Raw genomic sequence first — 20,091 nt, forward strand, 5'->3', positions numbered from 1 at the left:
AGGAAGTCCTGACCAACCTACACACACACACACACACACACACACTAACCCTACACATGGTTCACATGAAGACCTCAGCTGCTTCACATCCCTGCTTCTCTCCTTGTCTCCCAGAGGGTGGTCTGACCGTGTGCTGTACAGCAGCATGCCCTCTAGTGGACGTTTATCAGTTAACTGGGGATAAAGGTTTAGGATGTGAGGTTAGTGCACCGTACATGGGAGCAGGACATTAGACTGATCTCTGTGAGTTCTTCAGATTTACTGTCTCTCTCCCCCTTACTTTTCTCTCTCTCCTTTCTCCTCTTCCCCCTTTCTCCTTCTTATTCCTCCTCGCTCTCTCTGTGTCTTTGTCCTCCTCCCTTTCTCCCCCCTTCTCTCTCTCTTTGCAGTGTGGTCCTCACTCTATCCTGGAAACCACCTGAACTTCTCACGAGGAAATACTGACACTCCACATCCTCACTTGTCCATTAGGACAGTACTTGTGTTTCACCCAGGGGAATCTTGAACCAGATCAATTTACCAAGAATCCAATGATTCAGTTCATGCCTGGTTTCAAGATGCCTTCCAAACCCCCTTTGCAGATCAAGCTCAGATATCTCCTAACTGGATGCCGGAAGGTGTTCTCTCTGACACACTTAATCAATCCAACACAACTTAATTGAGAAGATGACATGGTATTATCACACCCCAGAGCCTGTCAATGATCCTCAAACAACTCTGAATCATGAGACACACACACCCCCATCCACGCGTACACACACAAACTCTACATATCCTCAGAATCTTCAAGTCTCTGTGTTGGAAGGGTATCTACTCATCTCCCAGAGACATCCGGCCATGCAGACTCTCAGGTACGTCCTCTCCACCTTCACTCAGCTGTGGATTCTAACTGAGGTACTGTTCAAATGCAACTGAAGTGGAAAATGGCTAAATGTCTTCCCTTGAAAAAAAGGGTTAGAACCCTTTTATTTTATTATATTTATTTTATTTTAGCTTGAACAACTTTTCAAACTCCTCCAGCTAATGATTAGTATAATAGAATGTATTGTCTTATGAAGCTCTGTTAAACATAATTGATTTGAATCTAGAAACTAGAATATCAGATGTTGGAGTTAAAGGCTTCAACTGACTAAGGTGAGGATGTCCTCAAAGCGTCACCTGCAGATTCATAGACAGGAGAGAGGGAGGTGCAGCTCAGTGGTTAGAGATTCTGAGTACAGATCAAGAGATCGCAGGTTCATAGAAGCATCGGCTGAAAACGGATGAAGGGGACTCTGGGATGGTCTTTACCCAAACCCCTCACCAGATCTCTCTTCTGCTCCAGTTCTCCAGCTGGTGGTATCTCAGTACCCAGACTCCCCTTCTCCTCCCTCCCCAGATCTGTCTTGTTCTCCAGCTGGTGGTATCTCAGTACCCAGACTCCCCTTCTCCTCCCTCCCCAGATCTGTCTTGTTCTCCAGCTGGTGGTATCTCAGTACCCAGACTCCCCTTCTCCTCCCTCCCCAGATCTGTCTTGTTCTCCAGCTGGTGGTATCTCAGTACCCAGACTCCCCTTCTCCTCCCTCCCCAGATCTGTCTTGTTCTCCAGCTGGTGGTATCTCAGTACCCAGACTCCCCTTCTCCTCCCTCCCCAGATCTGTCTTGTTCTCCAGCTGGGCGTCAGACGTGCGTCTGGACGGGAGGACGGCCATAGTGACGGGAGCTAACACCGGCATCGGCAAGGAGACGGCCAGGGACCTGGCTAAGAGAGGTACACACACACACTATTAGAATAGACACACACACACACAGATGGACACACACAATGTTTTTGAGAAAAGTTGTGCCCATGAGCATACGGAAAGACACACACACACTATATTACTGTTACACACACACACTATATTACTGTAACACACTATATTACTGTTACACACACACACTATATTACTGTAACACACACACACTATATTATTTTTTTTATTTATTTATTTAACCTTTATTTAACCAGGAAAGTCTGTATACTTTCTATACTATACTATATATTACTGTAACACACACACACACACTATATTACTGTAACACACTATATTACTGTAACACACACAGCGTGAACATGTGCTCCCTGGCTGCAGGAGCTCGTGTGATCCTGGCATGCAGAGACAAGACGAAGGCTGAGCAAGCAGTGAGTGACATCACCAAGGAGGTGGGAGGAGCCAAGGTGGTCGCTGGCCAATTGGATCTTGCCGACACGAAGTCCATCTGTGAATTTGCAGAACATATCTACAAAAGTGAGTCACGATGACACACACACACAGACTCAGGCTCACACACAAATGTTTGTTTGTCAATGGATGTTTTATCCAGATTCACTGACCCAGGCATAACATTTGATTTGGTCCCTTAGCTGAGAAGGCTCTCCACATCCTGATCAACAATGCTGGTGTGGCCCTGTGCCCCTACAGCACCACCGTGAATGGCTTCGAGACACAGTTTGGCGTGAACCACCTAGGTAGGACAACAGCCAATCACCAACCAGTAATAATGATGCAGACATGTTTATCCAAGAGACTTTCAAGGTGAGGTTTTAACGTATGAGTTCTTGCTCTGAAGTCACATGATCTAGCACCGAACACCATCCTAATGAGATGAAATTGCCTATGATGGAGATTACACATGCTCATTCTCTTCTCTTAATCTCTCTCCTTTCTCCCTCTTCCTTTCTTTCTCCCTCTCTTTTTCTCTCTCTCTCTTCCTTTCTCTCTCCCTCTTCCTCCCTCTCTCTCCCTTTCTCAAGGTCACTTCTTCCTTACGTTCCTCTTACTGGACCTGCTGAAACACAGCGCCCCCTCGCGGGTCATTAACGTCTCCTCTCTGGCTCACATGATGGGGAAGATCTACTTTGAGGACCTGAACATGGAGAAGAGCTATCATCCTGTGAAGGCTTATGCTCAGAGCAAGCTGGCTAACGTTCTCTTCACCAGAGAACTTGCCAAGAGGGCTGAGGGTAACAGCGTGTGTGTGTTTGTGTGTGTGTGTGAGTGAGAGTTTGGGCATGTGAGTGACTGTGTGTTCATGGGTATGAGCATGTGTGTGAGCGAGTGTGTATGTGTGTGTATGAGCACTGGTATGTGTGTGAGAGTGTGTGTGTTTATGAGCTTCTGTGTTTGCTGGGGGGGGCATGGAGAATGAATCTGCACACTGTTCTAGTATGACAGTCTTATGTCTAAACCACTGTTGCCTAAAGAAGAAAACACTTGATATCTGAAATAGTCCAATTCCTTTTTTAAATCAGCTGACCTTTATACAATGTACACATGTGTGTGTGTGTGTGTGTGGCGATACTTTTTTGTGTGTGTGTTGCGATATGTGTGTGTGTGACAGCTCTAGGTGTTACAGCCTATGCTGTGGACCCAGGCGTCGTCAACACTGAGCTTGTTAGGCACCTGCAGCGCCCCCTGCAGGTGCTGGTCAGCCGGTTCAGCTTCCTGGTGAAGACTCCAGCAGAGGGAGCCCAGACCTCCATCTACCTGGCTGTCATCCCAGAGAGGGAGCTCTGCACTGGGGGCTACTACAGGTCTGTCTCTCCGGGCACTCCACAGACCTTGACTCAGCCTGTGACCCAGGATATGACCCCATCCATGACCTTCAGGTTTGAAGGAGATTGAAGCTGATTCTTTCATATTCTCTGATGTCTCTCTTCTCCTCTCCTTTCTTCTCCCCTCCCCTCCCCTCCCCTCCCCTCCCTTCTCCCCTCCCCTCCCCTCCCCTCCCCTCCCCTCCCCTCCCCTCCCCTCCCCTCCCCTCCCCTCCCCTCCCCTCCCCTCCCCTCCCCTCCCCTCCCCTCCCCTCCCCTCCCCTCCCCTCCCCCCTCCCCTCCCCTCCCCTCCCCTCCCCTCCCCTCCCCTCCCCTCCCCTCCTCTCCTCTCCCCTCCCCTCCCCCCTCTCCCCTCCCCTCCCCTCCCCTCCCCTCCCCTCCCCTCCCCTCCCCTCCCCTCCCCTCCCCTCCCCTCCCCTCCCCTCCCCTCCCCTCCCCTCTCCCCTCCCCTCCCCTCCCCTCCCCTCCCCTCCCCTCCCCTCTCCCCTCCCCTCCCCTCCCCTCCCCTCCCCTCAGGAGCTGTGCTGAGGCGCTGTGTTCCAAGGCTGGTCTTGATGATGGTACTGCACTTAAACTCTGGACCGTGAGCTGCCACCTGCTTGGCATTCGCTGGCGATGAAGATACACACACACACACACACACATATATGCATGTAAGCACACACACCTCCCGTGCATCTCCCAATCTCTTTCTTTCTGTCTTTTCTCTCTTGAGTTATGTAGGAACATTAATGAAGCACACTTTTATGATGCATGTTGTTCTTGTCTGTCAGTTTAAAGTTTGGGACAATCGAGATGCAGACTAGTTGAAGTCATTAGTGGCTGGTGTTAGGACAGCACTACAGCTACACTGTCGCTGCAGTACAATAATAACAGTGTGACTGTGTGACAAGATGACATGTATTATGGTGGTCTTTGGCATCAATTCGTTTATCAATACGTGTTCAGAGAGAAAATGTTGGATTGAGTGAATCAATGTTAGGATTGATATGACATTAATGCATGTTAGTTCTGCCTTTGAAAAATGTTCTGGACCGCGGTCAAATAAAAAACGAGAATGCACCCTAAACTTGTCCGTCTTTTTAAAGACTGTGTAGATTTTAGAGCATATCTGTCGAACAAAGTGTGCTTGTGGGGACCTCTAGCGTGCGAATGCAGTATTGCTCTCAGTAAATCCAGAGTTTGCCTACATATCTCTTACTTTCTTTCATATCGCTTACTTTCTTTCAAAGAGCATTGGCTGAAACAATGAGGTGCTCTAAAAGCAGGAATGCTATTAACTTCATTAATTTTAAATACAAATACTTACTGTGTGTCGCTCTGGATAAGACTGTCTGCTAAATGACTAAATGTAAATTGGAATACTTTTATTCCAGGCCAAAAAGGACATCTTCCGACATGTTGACCAGTGGGTTTCATGTTTCATACGTTTAACTTCAAAGTTATCTTAATAGTTTTAAGTGTGTCATGTTCCTGTTGAAACTTGCAACATCAACGTCGTGCTGATGAATCAGACAAAATTGTGCTACTTCAGTTCCTTTGTAAATTAACACAAAGGGGCCTACGCCTACCAAATAGAATAACATAAATGATGTCGACTTAGAGACGGCTGTTGTGTAGACCTAGCTGGATTGCAGAAGTAAATATAGTAGTAGTCAAATAGTAGTTAGACTAACCTAAACTTAGCGGCCTTTTATTGTCTCTAACACCCCAGGGGTTGGCTTCTTTCACACCCGCTCGATAGGTAAGGGAGACTTCGGTCGAGCCACGTGATTGTAGCTCCCGCTATGTGTATGACGGGCCGGGGTGGGCGGCGACAGCCGACACGGAACGTATCAACTGATGAATGTAAAGAGCAAACTTGAGTTAAGCTGTTGAGGTTAAACTTAAAGCGCCTTCGTGCTGAAGAAATCCTTTCCAAGAACAATGCATGCAATTAGGTAAGTCAATGCTCCCTTATCTGAATGATCGTCAGTTGTATTCACATTTTTGTGTCTGAATATTGGACATAGAATTGGACGATCTATGATGTATATATTTTGAAAAACATCTTGTTTCACCTTCATCACATTTTCTAACATTCAAAGTTCGTGAATTGTTCTGTGGACGATATTATACAGTATTAAGTATCTGGGAAGTGAGAATATTATTATTAGTAATATTGACCTTTATTAGTGAACCAAACCTAATATTTTGGAATGTATTTGTTTCAGTCGCATCTCTCTGTTAGTGCACAGATGGTGTAACTAAAGCCATTGTTATGTGCAAATCTCTGACTAACACTGTTTATTAATGAAAGAATCTGTTCCCCCTGTTGCCTTGGAGATCTAGATCCAAATCTGGTGTTAGAAATCACTTTGGGAGGTGACGTGTGTTTGGTGAATGTGATTGTCATAATACAGACATCCCTAATGATATTTCCTGCTCTTGAAACACTGTTGAATGTACAGTTTGCCTCAATATGCCTATGTTGAACTTTACCTATATAACTGTGTGTGTGTGTGTGTCAGGAACTGTGTGTGTGGCCGTTGGTCATCCGATGTCAGGCTGGACGGCCAAACGGTCCTCATTACAGGAGCTAACACTGGGATCGGCAAGGAGACCGCTCGGGATCTGGCTAAGAGAGGTACACACACACACACAAACTCACACACTCACTCACACACACACACACACACACACTCACACACATGCTTGGTGTCTATATGTATTTCAGCTCTCAAAACCTGTGTGGGTGTCTGTGCTGCTGGCTGCAGGACTGGGCCTGCTGCTAACCCTGCCTCTAGGTGAGGCTAGCCCTGCCTCTAGGTGAGGATAGCCCTGCTTCTAGGTGAGGTTAGCCCTGCCTCAAGGTGAGGATAGCCCTGCCTCTAGGTGAGGATAGCCCTGCCTCTAGGTGAGGCTAGCCCTGCCTCTAGGTGTGGATAGCCCTGCCTCTAGGTGTGAGGATAGCCCTGCCTCTAGGTGTGATGATAGCCCTGCCTCTAGGTGTGAGGATAGCCCTGCCTCTAGGTGTGAGGATAGCCCTGCCTCTAGGTGTGAGGATAGCCCTGCCTCTAGGTGTGATGATAGCCCTGCCTCTAGGTGTGAGGATAGCCCTGCCTCTAGGTGTGAGGCTGTGTCCATGCTGCTGTGATCCTGCTCCACCTCAGCAACAGGCTCCATTCTAAACCCTGCTAGTGTGGGATAAGTCAGAGCAGGGGACAGAGAGGGCTTTGTCAGGGCCCTCTCCTCAAGCTCCAGCACTCCACAGGGCACATAGGGACACACTAACACACGTACACACACTAACACACACTAAGTACACACAGGGACACAGAAACACACTCACATACACACACACACACACACACACACAGATACAGGTACACACAGAAACACACACATATGCACTAACTAACACATGCACACACACAGACACACACGCACTAACGAAGATAAAAGCTGGTTCTGGATACTTGATTTCTTTTGTTCCATTGGCTGGATTTGAAAAGCTTGGTGCAGCACTCAGTACCTCACACAAAAAGCTCAAGTGTGTGTGTGTGTCTGTGTTTGCTTGTGTGTGAATGAGTGTGTGTCTGTGAGTTCAGATAGTTTGAGTGTTCATGCGTTGCTTCCTTATAGTTGGGCAGATAAGCATAGCAGGGTAGACTGGAGAGGGATTGCTTTAAACTCTTTGGTTTTTGTAAAGTTTGAACTCAGAGGAATCAACTTGTTTATGTGTCTATTTCAGTCGGATTATGAAAAAATCGGATATTATAACAAATACCTTAGTTGGATTGTCCCGTATGTAACCACGTAACCTTGGTTGAATACAGAATCATCTGGAAATGTACAAGATTTTGCGTTGTCCATCAACAAGACAAACAGAAAGGATTCAACAAAAGTCAACTTTTATTTGTTTGTCCTTGCAGCTCACTACATCCCGCTCAATGTACAGCCTTGAAAACCCTCCATTAGTCTGCTCTGCCATGCCTCTCTGGAGCTGACAGACATGTCAGTCTGTACACACATCAACTGATAAACAACATCAACAGTTTAGCATGTAGTGTCTAACCAAAACCGTTCTATTTCTTTAGCAAATGTTTCCCCTGGCATGAAGTCATAGGGGATCATTGCTTAGTGAGCTCAGGGCTTGAGTCAGTCGTTCCCCCCTCACCTCTCCCTTCACCCCTCCCCCCATCCCTCACCCCTCCCTTGGAACCCTCCGCTAATTGTTTATTTATTGTTTGTCTTTAATTACAATGACTCTGCTGCCAGGGAATTTAGGAAACCAAGATGTGTCCCACATTAGAACAGGGAGAGCAGAACAAAGCCATGATAGATTCCAGAGTGAACACTCCAACGGAATGATGGTTCTGTGCCATAATTACACGGAACTAGTTATTGTGGTATTGTGTGTGTGTGTGTGTATGTGTGTTTCTTTGTGTGTGTGCCCTCATTTACCGCTGTCATGGTTCATTAGAAATGTTGTCTAAATGAGACCAAGTTACTAAATGAGCCCTGAGAGCGCAGTCCACCGTTCTCTCATCCCAACGTCAGCCGAACAAAACAGTCCCGGTGATGACGCCATCAACCAAGCCAGTGACCTGTTTACCCCCGACCTCTGACCCCAGGTGCTCGCATCATCATGGCCTGCAGGGACGTGGAGAAGGCGGAGTCTGCCAGGACAGAGATCATGGACGACGCCGGAAACGAGGAGGTGGTGGTGAGAAAGCTGGATCTCTCCAGCACCGCGTCCATCAAGGAGCTGGCTGAGATCATCAACAGGGGTACACAACGAGTTTCAAAGTTATCCTTTTACTGTGAAACTAAAAAGTGTTTATTTACTTTGACACTAAAGTGTTCATTTACTGTGACACCAGGAGTGTTTACATAGTGCAGGGTATCACCAGAGCAAAAACAAGCAAAGAGTCAAATGAACACTGCTGGTGTTAAGTGAAGACTGTAAGAACTTTACAAACAAATATACATGTATTTACTCTGTTCGTCTGTTGGGGTCACATCCTTGGGCAATAGGCCCGTGGTGCTGTTTCAGTGATGAGTAATTATGCGCCATATGGCCACATGATTGAGGCTATATTTGGATACAATTATATAAAAGCACCTTAGTTGCGATCTTGGTAAACCACCCGAAGCACCAGTTTTTATAACTTTGATAAACTACCATCAGTGAAAATGCCCTCTGAAAAGCATCCCAAAATTGCAGGGAAAACAAGGACAGAAGTCTGTAAGAAAATAGGTTTAAAATATTTTCTAACTGTTGGTCCTGTTTTGTTTCCAGAGGAGCAGAAGCTTAACATCCTCATAAACAACGCAGGCATCATGATGTGTCCATACTCTAAGACTACAGACGGCTTTGAGACGCAGTTTGGGGTCAATCACCTAGGTAACACGTCATCGAGGCAACACACGTTAGGAAGTGTTCATGAAGAGGAATAACCTTAATCTTTACACAAGAACAAATGACTGACATGCAAACATGCATGTGCATGTAATCGACTTACCGTTTAAACACGCAGTAAAGTACACAATGTTTCCTGTTATTTTGTCTGTCAGACTTGACTCCATGAACACACAAACAAGTGCCTAGTGGGGACCCTATTACAACCAGTCCTATTTAGCGGATACTTAATCTGATTATGTGATTAGCTATATTGAGTTAGTATAGGCATGCAACTATTGCAAGAATGAATATCTAGTTTTTTTCCTTGTTGTAAAGTTTGTTTGGGTGGGCTTACTTAGCTCTTGTTACTGTAGATCTCTCTTTAGGCTCCTGTCTGGATGACACCCAGTCACCGGTTCTGTTGGTTAGACAGTGTAAACATGACGTTTGGAATATATACACTATATACATAGTCACGGCTTTTCCTTTTGTGGCTGAACCCAAGTCAAACTCACATTACTTCCTCTAGGTCACTTCCTGTTGACCTTCCAGCTAGGAGCTGCATTCATTTAGACTGAGCTCCCTTTCTGAACATCCTGAGAATGTCCTTTCACATGACCCCCTTCCTCTGACCGTACATTTCAGTCAGACAGTTCAGTCATCTGCACCCTCTTGTCCTTGTGTTGAGCCCTGCTCATGTGGCTGAACTCCAAGTCAAACTCACGTTAACTTCCTTTAGGTCACTTCCTGTTGACCTACCTACTGCTGGACCTAATCAAGCGATCGGCGCCGGCTCGCATCGTCAACGTGGCGTCCGTGGCCCACACCTGGACGGGCTTGCGATTGGACGACATCAACAGCGAGCGAAGCTACGACAGCGTGAAAGCGTACGGGCAGAGCAAGCTAGCCAATGTCCTGAGCACGCGCTCACTAGCCAAGCGTCTGCGAGGTAAGTCTAGGAGTTAGTTGACGGCATTAACGCAGGGCCGAGCTGAGCAATATGACGGCCGGATTAGCGAGCATCGTCAAAGTCTAAAGAAACCAAGAGTCTTGTTTACATTTCCCAAGTTCCTTCAAATCTAAGTTTGACTTTTAGTTTTTCTTTAATTCAACATTCAAGTAGCAGTAGGTTTTATCCAAAACAGAAGGCAGGGTTCGAATTACAGAGGGGGAGGGGGTGAATACATTTATATATTGTTCTTACCTGTAATTTTACTTACTTTACACCCTGGAGAAGAAGTTTGTGTTTTGGATGAAATGACCAAAGGGGTTAGTATGTGTATTTTGGATCAAATGACCAAAGGGGTTAGCATGTGTTCCGGTGTAAATGACCAAAGGGGTTAGCATGTGTGTTTTTGTGTAATTGACCAAAGGGGTTAGCATATATGTTTTTGTGTGTTTTGGATGAAATTACCAAAGGGGTTTGTATGTGTTTTGGATAAAATGACCGAAGGGGTTAGTATGTGTTTTGGTGTAAATGACCAAAGGGGTTATTGTATGTTTTTTGTTTTAAATGAACAAAGGGGTTAGCATGTGTGTTTTGGATGAAATGACCAAAGGGGTTAGTATGTGTTTTGGATTAAATGACCAAAGGGGTTAGCATGTGTGTTCCGGTGTAAATGACCAAAGGGGTGAGCATATGTTTTTTTGGTGTAAATGACCAAAGGGGTTAGCATGTGTGTTTTGGTGTAAATGACCAAAGGGACTAGCATGTGTTTTTTGGTGTAAATGACCAAAGGGGTTAGCATGTGTGTTTTGGTGTAAATGACCAAAGGGGTGAGCATGTGTTTTTTGGTGTAAATGACCAAAGGGCTGAGCATGTGTGTTTTGGATCAAATGACCAAAAGGGTGAGCATGTGTTTTTTGGTGTAAATGACCAAAGGGGTGAGCATGTGTTTTTTGGTGTAAATGACCAAAGGGCTGAGCATGTGTTTTTTGGTGTAAATGACCAAAAGGGTGAGCATGTGTTTTTTGGTGTAAATGACCAAAGGGGTTAGCATGTGTGTTTTGGTGTAAATGACCAAAGGGGTTAGCATGTGTGTTTTGGTGTAAATGACCAAAGGGGTTAGCATGTGTGTTTTGGTGTAAATGACCAAAGGGGTTAGCATGTGTGTTATGGTGTAAATGACCAAAGGGGTTAGCATGTGTGTTTTGGTGTAAATGACCAAAGGGGTTAGCATGTGTGTTATGGTGTAAATGACCAAAGGGGTTAGCATATGTTTTTTTGGTGTAAATGACCAAAGGGGTTAGCATGTGTGTTTTGGATGAAATGACCAAAGGGGTTAGCATGTGTGTTATGGTGTAAATGACCAAAGGGGTTAGCATGTGTGTTTTGGATGAAATGACCAAAGGGGTTAGCATGTGTGTTATGGTGTAAATGACCAAAGGGGTTAGCATGTGTGTTTTGGTGTAAATGACCAAAGGGGTTAGCATGTGTGTTTTGGTGTAAATGACCAAAGGGCTGAGCATGTGTTTTTTGGTGTAAATGACCAAAGGGGTGAGCATGTGTTTTTTGGTGTAAATGACCAAAGGGCTGAGCATGTGTGTTTTGGATCAAATGACCAAAAGGGTGAGCATGTGTTTTTTGGTGTAAATGACCAAAGGGGTGAGCATGTGTTTTTTGGATCAAATGACCAAAGGGGTTAGCATGTGTTTTTTGGTGTAAATGACCAAAAGGGTGAGCATATGTTTTTTTGGTGTAAATGACCAAAGGGGTTAGCATGTGTGTTATGGATGAAATGACCAAAGGGGTTAGCATGTGTGTTTTGGATGAAATGACCAAAGGGGTTAGCATGTGTGTTTTGGATGAAATGACCAAAGGGGTTAGCATGTGTGTTTTGGTGTAAATGACCAAAGGGGTTAGCATGTGTTTTTTGGTGTAAATGACCAAAGGGGTTAGCATGTGTGTTTTGGTGTAAATGACCAAAGGGGTTAGCATGTGTGTTATGGTGTAAATGACCAAAGGGATTAGCATGTGTGTTTTGGTGTAAATGACCAAAGGGGTTAGCATGTGTGTTATGGTGTAAATGACCAAAGGGGTTAGCATATGTTTTTTTGGTGTAAATGACCAAAGGGGTTAGCATGTGTGTTTTGGATGAAATGACCAAAGGGGTTAGCATGTGTGTTATGGTGTAAATGACCAAAGGGGTTAGCATGTGTGTTTTGGATGAAATGACCAAAGGGGTTAGCATGTGTGTTATGGTGTAAATGACCAAAGGGGTTAGCATGTGTGTTTTGGTGTAAATGACCAAAGGGGTTAGCATGTGTGTTTTGGTGTAAATGACCAAAGGGGTTAGCATGTGTGTTTTGGTGTAAATGACCAAAGGGGTTAGCATGTGTGTTTTGGTGTAAATGACCAAAGGGGTTAGCATGAGTGTTATGGTGTAAATGACCAAAGGGGTTAGCATGTGTGTTATGGTGTAAATGACCAAAGGGGTTAGCATGTGTGTTTTGGTGTAAATGACCAAAGGGGTAAGCATGTGTGTTTTGGTGTAAATGACCAAAGGGGTAAGCATGTGTGTTTTGGTGTAAATGACCAAAGGGGTTAGCATGTGTGTTTTGGTGTAAATGACCAAAGGGGTTAGCATGTGTGTTATGGTGTAAATGACCAAAGGGGTTAGCATGTGTGTTTTGGTGTAAATGACCAAAGGGGTTAGCATGTGTGTTTTGGTGTAAATGACCAAAGGGGTTAGCATGTGTGTTATGGTGTAAATGACCAAAGGGATTAGCATGTGTGTTTTGGATGAAATGACCAAAGGGGTTAGCATGTGTGTTATGGTGTAAATGACCAAAGGGGTTAGCATGTGTGTTTTGGTGTAAATGACCAAAGGGGTTAGCATGTGTGTTTTGGATGAAATGACCAAAGGGGTTAGCATGTGTGTTATGGTGTAAATGACCAAAGGGGTTAGCATGTGTGTTTTGGATGAAATGACCAAAGGGGTTAGCATGTGTGTTATGGTGTAAATGACCAAAGGGGTGAGCATGTGTTTTTTGGTGTAAATGACCAAAGGGCTGAGCATGTGTGTTTTGGATCAAATGACCAAAAGGGTGAGCATGTGTTTTTTGGTGTAAATGACCAAAGGGGTGAGCATGTGTTTTTTTGGTGTAAATGACCAAAGGGGTTAGCATGTGTGTTATGGATGAAATGACCAAAGGGGTTAGCATGTGTGTTTTGGATGAAATGACCAAAGGGGTTAGCATGTGTGTTTTGGATGAAATGACCAAAGGGGTTAGCATGTGTGTTATGGTGTAAATGACCAAAGGGGTTAGCATGTGTGTTTTGGTGTAAATGACCAAAGGGGTTAGCATGTGTGTTTTGGTGTAAATGACCAAAGGGGTTAGCATGAGTGTTATGGTGTAAATGACCAAAGGGGTTAGCATGTGTGTTATGGTGTAAATGACCAAAGGGGTTAGCATGTGTGTTTTGGTGTAAATGACCAAAGGGGTAAGCATGTGTGTTTTGGTGTAAATGACCAAAGGGGTAAGCATGTGTGTTTTGGTGTAAATGACCAAAGGGGTTAGCATGTGTGTTATGGTGTAAATGACCAAAGGGGTTAGCATGTGTGTTATGGTGTAAATGACCAAAGGGGTTAGCATGTGTGTTTTGGTGTAAATGACCAAAGGGGTTAGCATGTGTGTTTTGGTGTAAATGACCAAAGGGGTTAGCATGTGTGTTATGGTGTAAATGACCAAAGGGATTAGCATGTGTGTTTTGGATGAAATGACCAAAGGGGTTAGCATGTGTGTTATGGTGTAAATGACCAAAGGGGTTAGCATGTGTGTTTTGGATGAAATGACCAAAGGGGTTAGCATGTGTGTTATGGTGTAAATGACCAAAGGGGTTAGCATGTGTGTTTTGGATGAAATGACCAAAGGGGTTAGCATGTGTGTTATGGTGTAAATGACCAAAGGGGTTAGCATGTGTGTTTTGGTGTAAATGACCAAAGGGGTGAGCACGTGTGTTTTGGATAAAATTACCAAAGGGGTGAGCATATGTTTTTTTGGTGTAAATGACCAAAGGGGTGAGGATTTGTGTTTTGGAGGAAATGACCAAAGGAGTTAGCATGTGTGTTTTGGGGAAAATGACCAAAGGGGTTATTGTTTGTTTTTTGTTTTAAATGACCAAAGGGGTGAGCATATGTTTTTTTGGTGTAAATGACCAAAGGGGTTAGCATGTGTGTTTTGGTGTAAATGACCAAAGGGGTTAGCATGTGTGTTATGGTGTAAATGACCAAAGGGGTTAGCATGTGTGTTTTGGTGTAAATGACCAAAGGGGTTAGCATGTGTGTTATGGTGTAAATGACCAAAGGGGTTAGCATATGTTTTTTTGGTGTAAATGACCAAAGGGGTTAGCATGTGTGTTTTGGATGAAATGACCAAAGGGGTTAGCATGTGTGTTATGGTGTAAATGACCAAAGGGGTTAGCATGTGTGTTTTGGATGAAATGACCAAAGGGGTTAGCATGTGTGTTATGGTGTAAATGACCAAAGGGGTTAGCATGTGTGTTTTGGTGTAAATGACCAAAGGGGTTAGCATGTGTGTTTTGGTGTAAATGACCAAAGGGCTGAGCATGTGTTTTTTGGTGTAAATGACCAAAGGGGTGAGCATGTGTTTTTTGGTGTAAATGACCAAAGGGCTGAGCATGTGTGTTTTGGATCAAATGACCAAAAGGGTGAGCATGTGTTTTTTGGTGTAAATGACCAAAGGGGTGAGCATGTGTTTTTTGGATCAAATGACCAAAGGGGTTAGCATGTGTTTTTTGGTGTAAATGACCAAAAGGGTGAGCATATGTTTTTTTGGTGTAAATGACCAAAGGGGTTAGCATGTGTGTTATGGATGAAATGACCAAAGGGGTGAGCATGTGTTTTTTGGTGTAAATGACCAAAGGGCTGAGCATGTGTGTTTTGGATCAAATGACCAAAAGGGTGAGCATGTGTTTTTTGGTGTAAATGACCAAAGGGGTGAGCATGTGTTTTTTGGATCAAATGACCAAAGGGGTTAGCATGTGTTTTTTGGTGTAAATGACCAAAAGGGTGAGCATATGTTTTTTTGGTGTAAATGACCAAAGGGGTTAGCATGTGTGTTATGGATGAAATGACCAAAGGGGTTAGCATGTGTGTTTTGGATGAAATGACCAAAGGGGTTAGCATGTGTGTTTTGGATGAAATGACCAAAGGGGTTAGCATGTGTGTTTTGGTGTAAATGACCAAAGGGGTTAGCATGTGTTTTTTGGTGTAAATGACCAAAGGGGTTAGCATGTGTGTTTTGGTGTAAATGACCAAAGGGGTTAGCATGTGTGTTATGGTGTAAATGACCAAAGGGGTTAGCATGTGTGTTTTGGTGTAAATGACCAAAGGGGTTAGCATGTGTGTTATGGTGTAAATGACCAAAGGGGTTAGCATGTGTGTTATGGTGTAAATGACCAAAGGGGTTAGCATGTGTGTTTTGGATGAAATGACCAAAGGGGTTAGCATGTGTGTTATGGTGTAAATGACCAAAGGGGTTAGCATGTGTGTTTTGGTGTAAATGACCAAAGGGGTTAGCATGTGTGTTTTGGTGTAAATGACCAAAGGGCTGAGCATGTGTTTTTTGGTGTAAATGACCAAAGGGGTGAGCATGTGTTTTTTGGTGTAAATGACCAAAGGGCTGAGCATGTGTGTTTTGGATCAAATGACCAAAAGGGTGAGCATGTGTTTTTTGGTGTAAATGACCAAAGGGGTGAGCATGTGTTTTTTGGATCAAATGACCAAAGGGGTTAGCATGTGTTTTTTGGTGTAAATGACCAAAAGGGTGAGCATATGTTTTTTTGGTGTAAATGACCAAAGGGGTTAGCATGTGTGTTATGGATGAAATGACCAAAGGGGTTAGCATGTGTGTTTTGGATGAAATGACCAAAGGGGTTAGCATGTGTGTTTTGGATGAAATGACCAAAGGGGTTAGCATGTGTGTTATGGTGTAAATGACCAAAGGGGTTAGCATGTGTGTTTTGGTGTAAATGACCAAAGGGGTTAGCATGTGTGTTTTGGTGTAAATGACCAAAGGGGTTAGCATGAGTGTTATGGTGTAAATGACCAAAGGGGTTAGCATGTGTGTTATGGTGTAAATGACCAAAGGGGTTAGCATGTGTGTTTTGGTGTAAATGACCAAAGGGGTAAGCATGTGTGTTTTGGTGTAAATGACCAAAGGGGTAAGCATGTGTGTTTTGGTGTAAATGACCAAAGGGGTTAGCATGTGTGTTTTGGTGTAAATGACCAAAGGGGTTAGCATGTGTGTTATGGTGTAAATGACCAAAGGGGTTAGCATGTGTGTTTTGGTGTAAATGACCAAAGGGGTTAGCATGTGTGTTTTGGTGTAAATGACCAAAGGGGTTAGCATGTGTGTTATGGTGTAAATGACCAAAGGGATTAGCATGTGTGTTTTGGATGAAATGACCAAAGGGGTTAGCATGTGTGTTATGGTGTAAATGACCAAAGGGGTTAGCATGTGTGTTTTGGTGTAAATGACCAAAGGGGTTAGCATGTGTGTTTTGGATGAAATGACCAAAGGGGTTAGCATGTGTGTTATGGTGTAAATGACCAAAGGGGTTAGCATGTGTGTTTTGGATGAAATGACCAAAGGGGTTAGCATGTGTGTTATGGTGTAAATGACCAAAGGGGTTAGCATGTGTGTTTTGGATGAAATGACCAAAGGGGTTAGCATGTGTGTTATGGTGTAAATGACCAAAGGGGTGAGCATGTGTTTTTTGGTGTAAATGACCAAAGGGCTGAGCATGTGTGTTTTGGATCAAATGACCAAAAGGGTGAGCATGTGTTTTTTGGTGTAAATGACCAAAGGGGTGAGCATGTGTTTTTTTGGTGTAAATGACCAAAGGGGTTAGCATGTGTGTTATGGATGAAATGACCAAAGGGGTTAGCATGTGTGTTTTGGATGAAATGACCAAAGGGGTTAGCATGTGTGTTTTGGATGAAATGACCAAAGGGGTTAGCATGTGTGTTATGGTGTAAATGACCAAAGGGGTTAGCATGTGTGTTTTGGTGTAAATGACCAAAGGGGTTAGCATGTGTGTTTTGGTGTAAATGACCAAAGGGGTTAGCATGAGTGTTATGGTGTAAATGACCAAAGGGGTTAGCATGTGTGTTATGGTGTAAATGACCAAAGGGGTTAGCATGTGTGTTTTGGTGTAAATGACCAAAGGGGTAAGCATGTGTGTTTTGGTGTAAATGACCAAAGGGGTAAGCATGTGTGTTTTGGTGTAAATGACCAAAGGGGTTAGCATGTGTGTTTTGGTGTAAATGACCAAAGGGGTTAGCATGTGTGTTATGGTGTAAATGACCAAAGGGGTTAGCATGTGTGTTTTGGTGTAAATGACCAAAGGGGTTAGCATGTGTGTTTTGGTGTAAATGACCAAAGGGGTTAGCATGTGTGTTATGGTGTAAATGACCAAAGGGATTAGCATGTGTGTTTTGGATGAAATGACCAAAGGGGTTAGCATGTGTGTTATGGTGTAAATGACCAAAGGGGTTAGCATGTGTGTTTTGGATGAAATGACCAAAGGGGTTAGCATGTGTGTTATGGTGTAAATGACCAAAGGGGTTAGCATGTGTGTTTTGGATGAAATGACCAAAGGGGTTAGCATGTGTGTTATGGTGTAAATGACCAAAGGGGTTAGCATGTGTGTTTTGGTGTAAATGACCAAAGGGGTGAGCACGTGTGTTTTGGATAAAATTACCAAAGGGGTGAGCATATGTTTTTTTGGTGTAAATGACCAAAGGGGTGAGGATTTGTGTTTTGGAGGAAATGACCAAAGGAGTTAGCATGTGTGTTTTGGGGAAAATGACCAAAGGGGTTATTGTTTGTTTTTTGTTTTAAATGACCAAAGGGGTGAGCATATGTTTTTTTGGTGTAAATGACCAAAGGGGTTAGCATTTGTGTTTTGGTGTAAATGACCAAAGGGGTTAGCATGTGTGTTTTGGTGTAAATGACCAAAGGGCTTAGCATGTGTGTTCCGGTGTAAATGACCAAAGGGGTTAGCATGTGTGTTTTGGTGTAAATGACCAAAGGGGTTAGCATGTGTTTTTTGGTGTAAATGACCAAAGGGGTTAGCATGTGTGTTTTGGTGTAAATGACCAAAGGGGTTAGCATGTGTGTTATGGTGTAAATGACCAAAGGGGTTAGCATGTGTGTTATGGTGTAAATGACCAAAGGGGTTAGCATGTGTGTTATGGTGTAAATGACCAAAGGGGTTAGCATGTGTGTTTTGGTGTAAATGACCAAAGGCCTGAGCATGTGTGTGATGAAATTAGTACCAGGGTTCAAATTACGGGAGGGCTTGGGGGGGTTCACCCCCTCAAAAGAGGTAAAAACAACAGGTCGGGGGATGATACATTCATATATCGTTCAAATCAAATTTATTTGTATAGCCCTTTTTACACGCAAGCATGTCACAGAGGGAAGTTGACCCCCCCCCCCCCCCCCGATTATCATTGTATATTTTTCATTTTGGTTAGCAGAAGATCAAAGTGCATAGTGCTTTGGTGGTCAGTCATGAAATTTTCTGTATTTACTAGGAATAATCTCATAGTAAACTCATATCAGCTACCAGGCACAGTGAACATAAATATTACTACAGTGCAACATAACTCCTGTTAAGGCTGATTGACAGGATGGCTTTGGAACAGACACTGTGTTTTTGCTCCGCTCACGCAGGGAGAATAATATTTCCTGTTCCAGATCTTCTCGAAAGGATGTTGTCTTTGTAGAGAATGTCCAGCATTTGACGTCCTTAAGGACAGCCTCTCTGTCAACACAAGATAAAAACTGAATTTGGGGAAGTATGTGGTTGCCCCTGTGTGTGTCTGTGTGTGAGTCTGTAAATGTCTGTGAGCTGGCCACCATCTACTGATTTTTTTTAACATTCATAAAGGTCTTCATTTAGCAGGCGCTCTGACTGTAGGGACTGTATATGATAACCTATACATGTATGTGCAAGTGGCATGTAAGCATGTAGAGTGTGTGTTCCTTGCAGGGACGGGGGTGAGTGTGTTCTCGCTGCATCCCGGGGTGGTGCGCTCAGACCTGTGGAGGCACCTCAACACAGGTGTTCAGCTGGCCGTCAAGGTGTTCAGCATCTTCAGCAAGACCACAGTGGAGGGAGCGCAGACCAGCATCTACTGTGCTGTTCAGCCCGGTCTGGAAGCAGAGAGTGGGGGGTACTATAGGTACACACACACACACACACACACACACATGCACAGAGTGTGTTCCCTTACACACACAGATACACATGCACAGAGCATGTTTGGGCCTACTCAAATCTTGTGTGTGTAGTGGTAGGATCATGCTTGGTTCTCATGGTCTTTTGTGTGTGTGTGTGTGTGTGTGTGTGTGTGTAAACAGCGACTGTGCTCCAGCTCGTTGCTCCAGAGCGGCGTCGGACGAGGAGTTGGCAGAGAAGCTGTGGGAGGTCAGCTGCAAGATGCTGGAGCTCAATTGGGAGTAGAGACTGGCCACGCCCAGCTGTCCCGGAGCCACGCCCACACCCCGCCGCCCACACCCATCCGCCCTGACGCCCACTACAGTACCTCTGTCTTTTCACTGGCCAGGTCCTCAATCTACTACACCGTCCTACAGTGTAGAAACACTGCTGTCTACATTCTGGAATCCCATTCTACGTTCTAGAACACCGCATTCTACGTTCTAGAGTCCCAGTCTGCGTTCTAGAAAACCATTCTACATCTACAAGAGAACACTTCATTTTACGTCCTGTGATCCAGTTCTACGTTCTAGAATATCGTTTTATACATTCTAGAACACTGCCGCGATTAATGTATTATCATGAATTATGAGGAAGGCAATCATTTTTTTGTATTTTCCCAGGTTGAACACAATTTATGAAGTGTTTTTGTAGTTTGACTCCTGTGTAAATAGTAGTATTATCTTGTCATTACTATCATAAAGAAAAACTGGGTTGAGTACAAGTATGAAAGTGCATCACTTTCAGCTGTATAGAAGCTGAGGGAGTAGTTTTACTGGTTCTATAGTTCAGGGTATTGTGTCAGTATTATGGGAAAACTTCATTATGTGTGTATTTATCAATACTGTCTAGTTCTAGTTTAGTTTCAGTTAGATT

General features: G+C 44.1%; 2 protein-coding genes across 4 annotated transcripts; both read left to right on the plus strand.

Annotated features, from left to right (window-relative positions):
• The first annotated feature begins 755 nt into the window (after positions 1-755).
• Positions 756-4,635, plus strand: LOC146274687 (retinol dehydrogenase 12). The gene is made up of 7 exons (XM_084703429.1): positions 756-851; positions 1,635-1,750; positions 2,115-2,270; positions 2,387-2,491; positions 2,777-2,986; positions 3,364-3,556; positions 4,094-4,635. Exons 1-7 carry the CDS (start codon positions 838-840, stop codon positions 4,194-4,196), a joined length of 897 nt encoding a protein of 298 aa, XP_084559555.1. The 5' UTR covers positions 756-837; the 3' UTR covers positions 4,197-4,635.
• An 811-nt stretch (positions 4,636-5,446) lies between these two features.
• LOC146274688 (retinol dehydrogenase 12) lies at positions 5,447-19,598 on the plus strand. Of its 3 annotated transcripts, none has more exons than XM_084703427.1 (7): positions 5,447-5,517; positions 6,088-6,203; positions 8,194-8,349; positions 8,862-8,966; positions 9,703-9,912; positions 18,988-19,180; positions 19,359-19,598. In XM_084703427.1, exons 1-7 carry the CDS (start codon positions 5,504-5,506, stop codon positions 19,459-19,461), a joined length of 897 nt encoding a protein of 298 aa, XP_084559553.1. In that variant the 5' UTR covers positions 5,447-5,503; the 3' UTR covers positions 19,462-19,598. The 3 variants fall into 3 exon arrangements, with proteins under 3 accessions (XP_084559553.1, XP_084559552.1, XP_084559554.1); XM_084703428.1 differs by lacking the exon at positions 5,447-5,517 and adding an exon at positions 5,906-5,941; XM_084703426.1 differs by lacking the exon at positions 5,447-5,517 and having other exon boundaries at positions 5,888-6,203.
• The last annotated feature ends 493 nt before the right edge of the window (positions 19,599-20,091 follow it).

This window comes from Hypomesus nipponensis, chromosome 8 (assembly GCF_054491055.1).
Source record: "Hypomesus nipponensis isolate SF chromosome 8, ASM5449105v1, whole genome shotgun sequence".
Taxonomy (NCBI): domain Eukaryota; kingdom Metazoa; phylum Chordata; class Actinopteri; order Osmeriformes; family Osmeridae; genus Hypomesus; species Hypomesus nipponensis.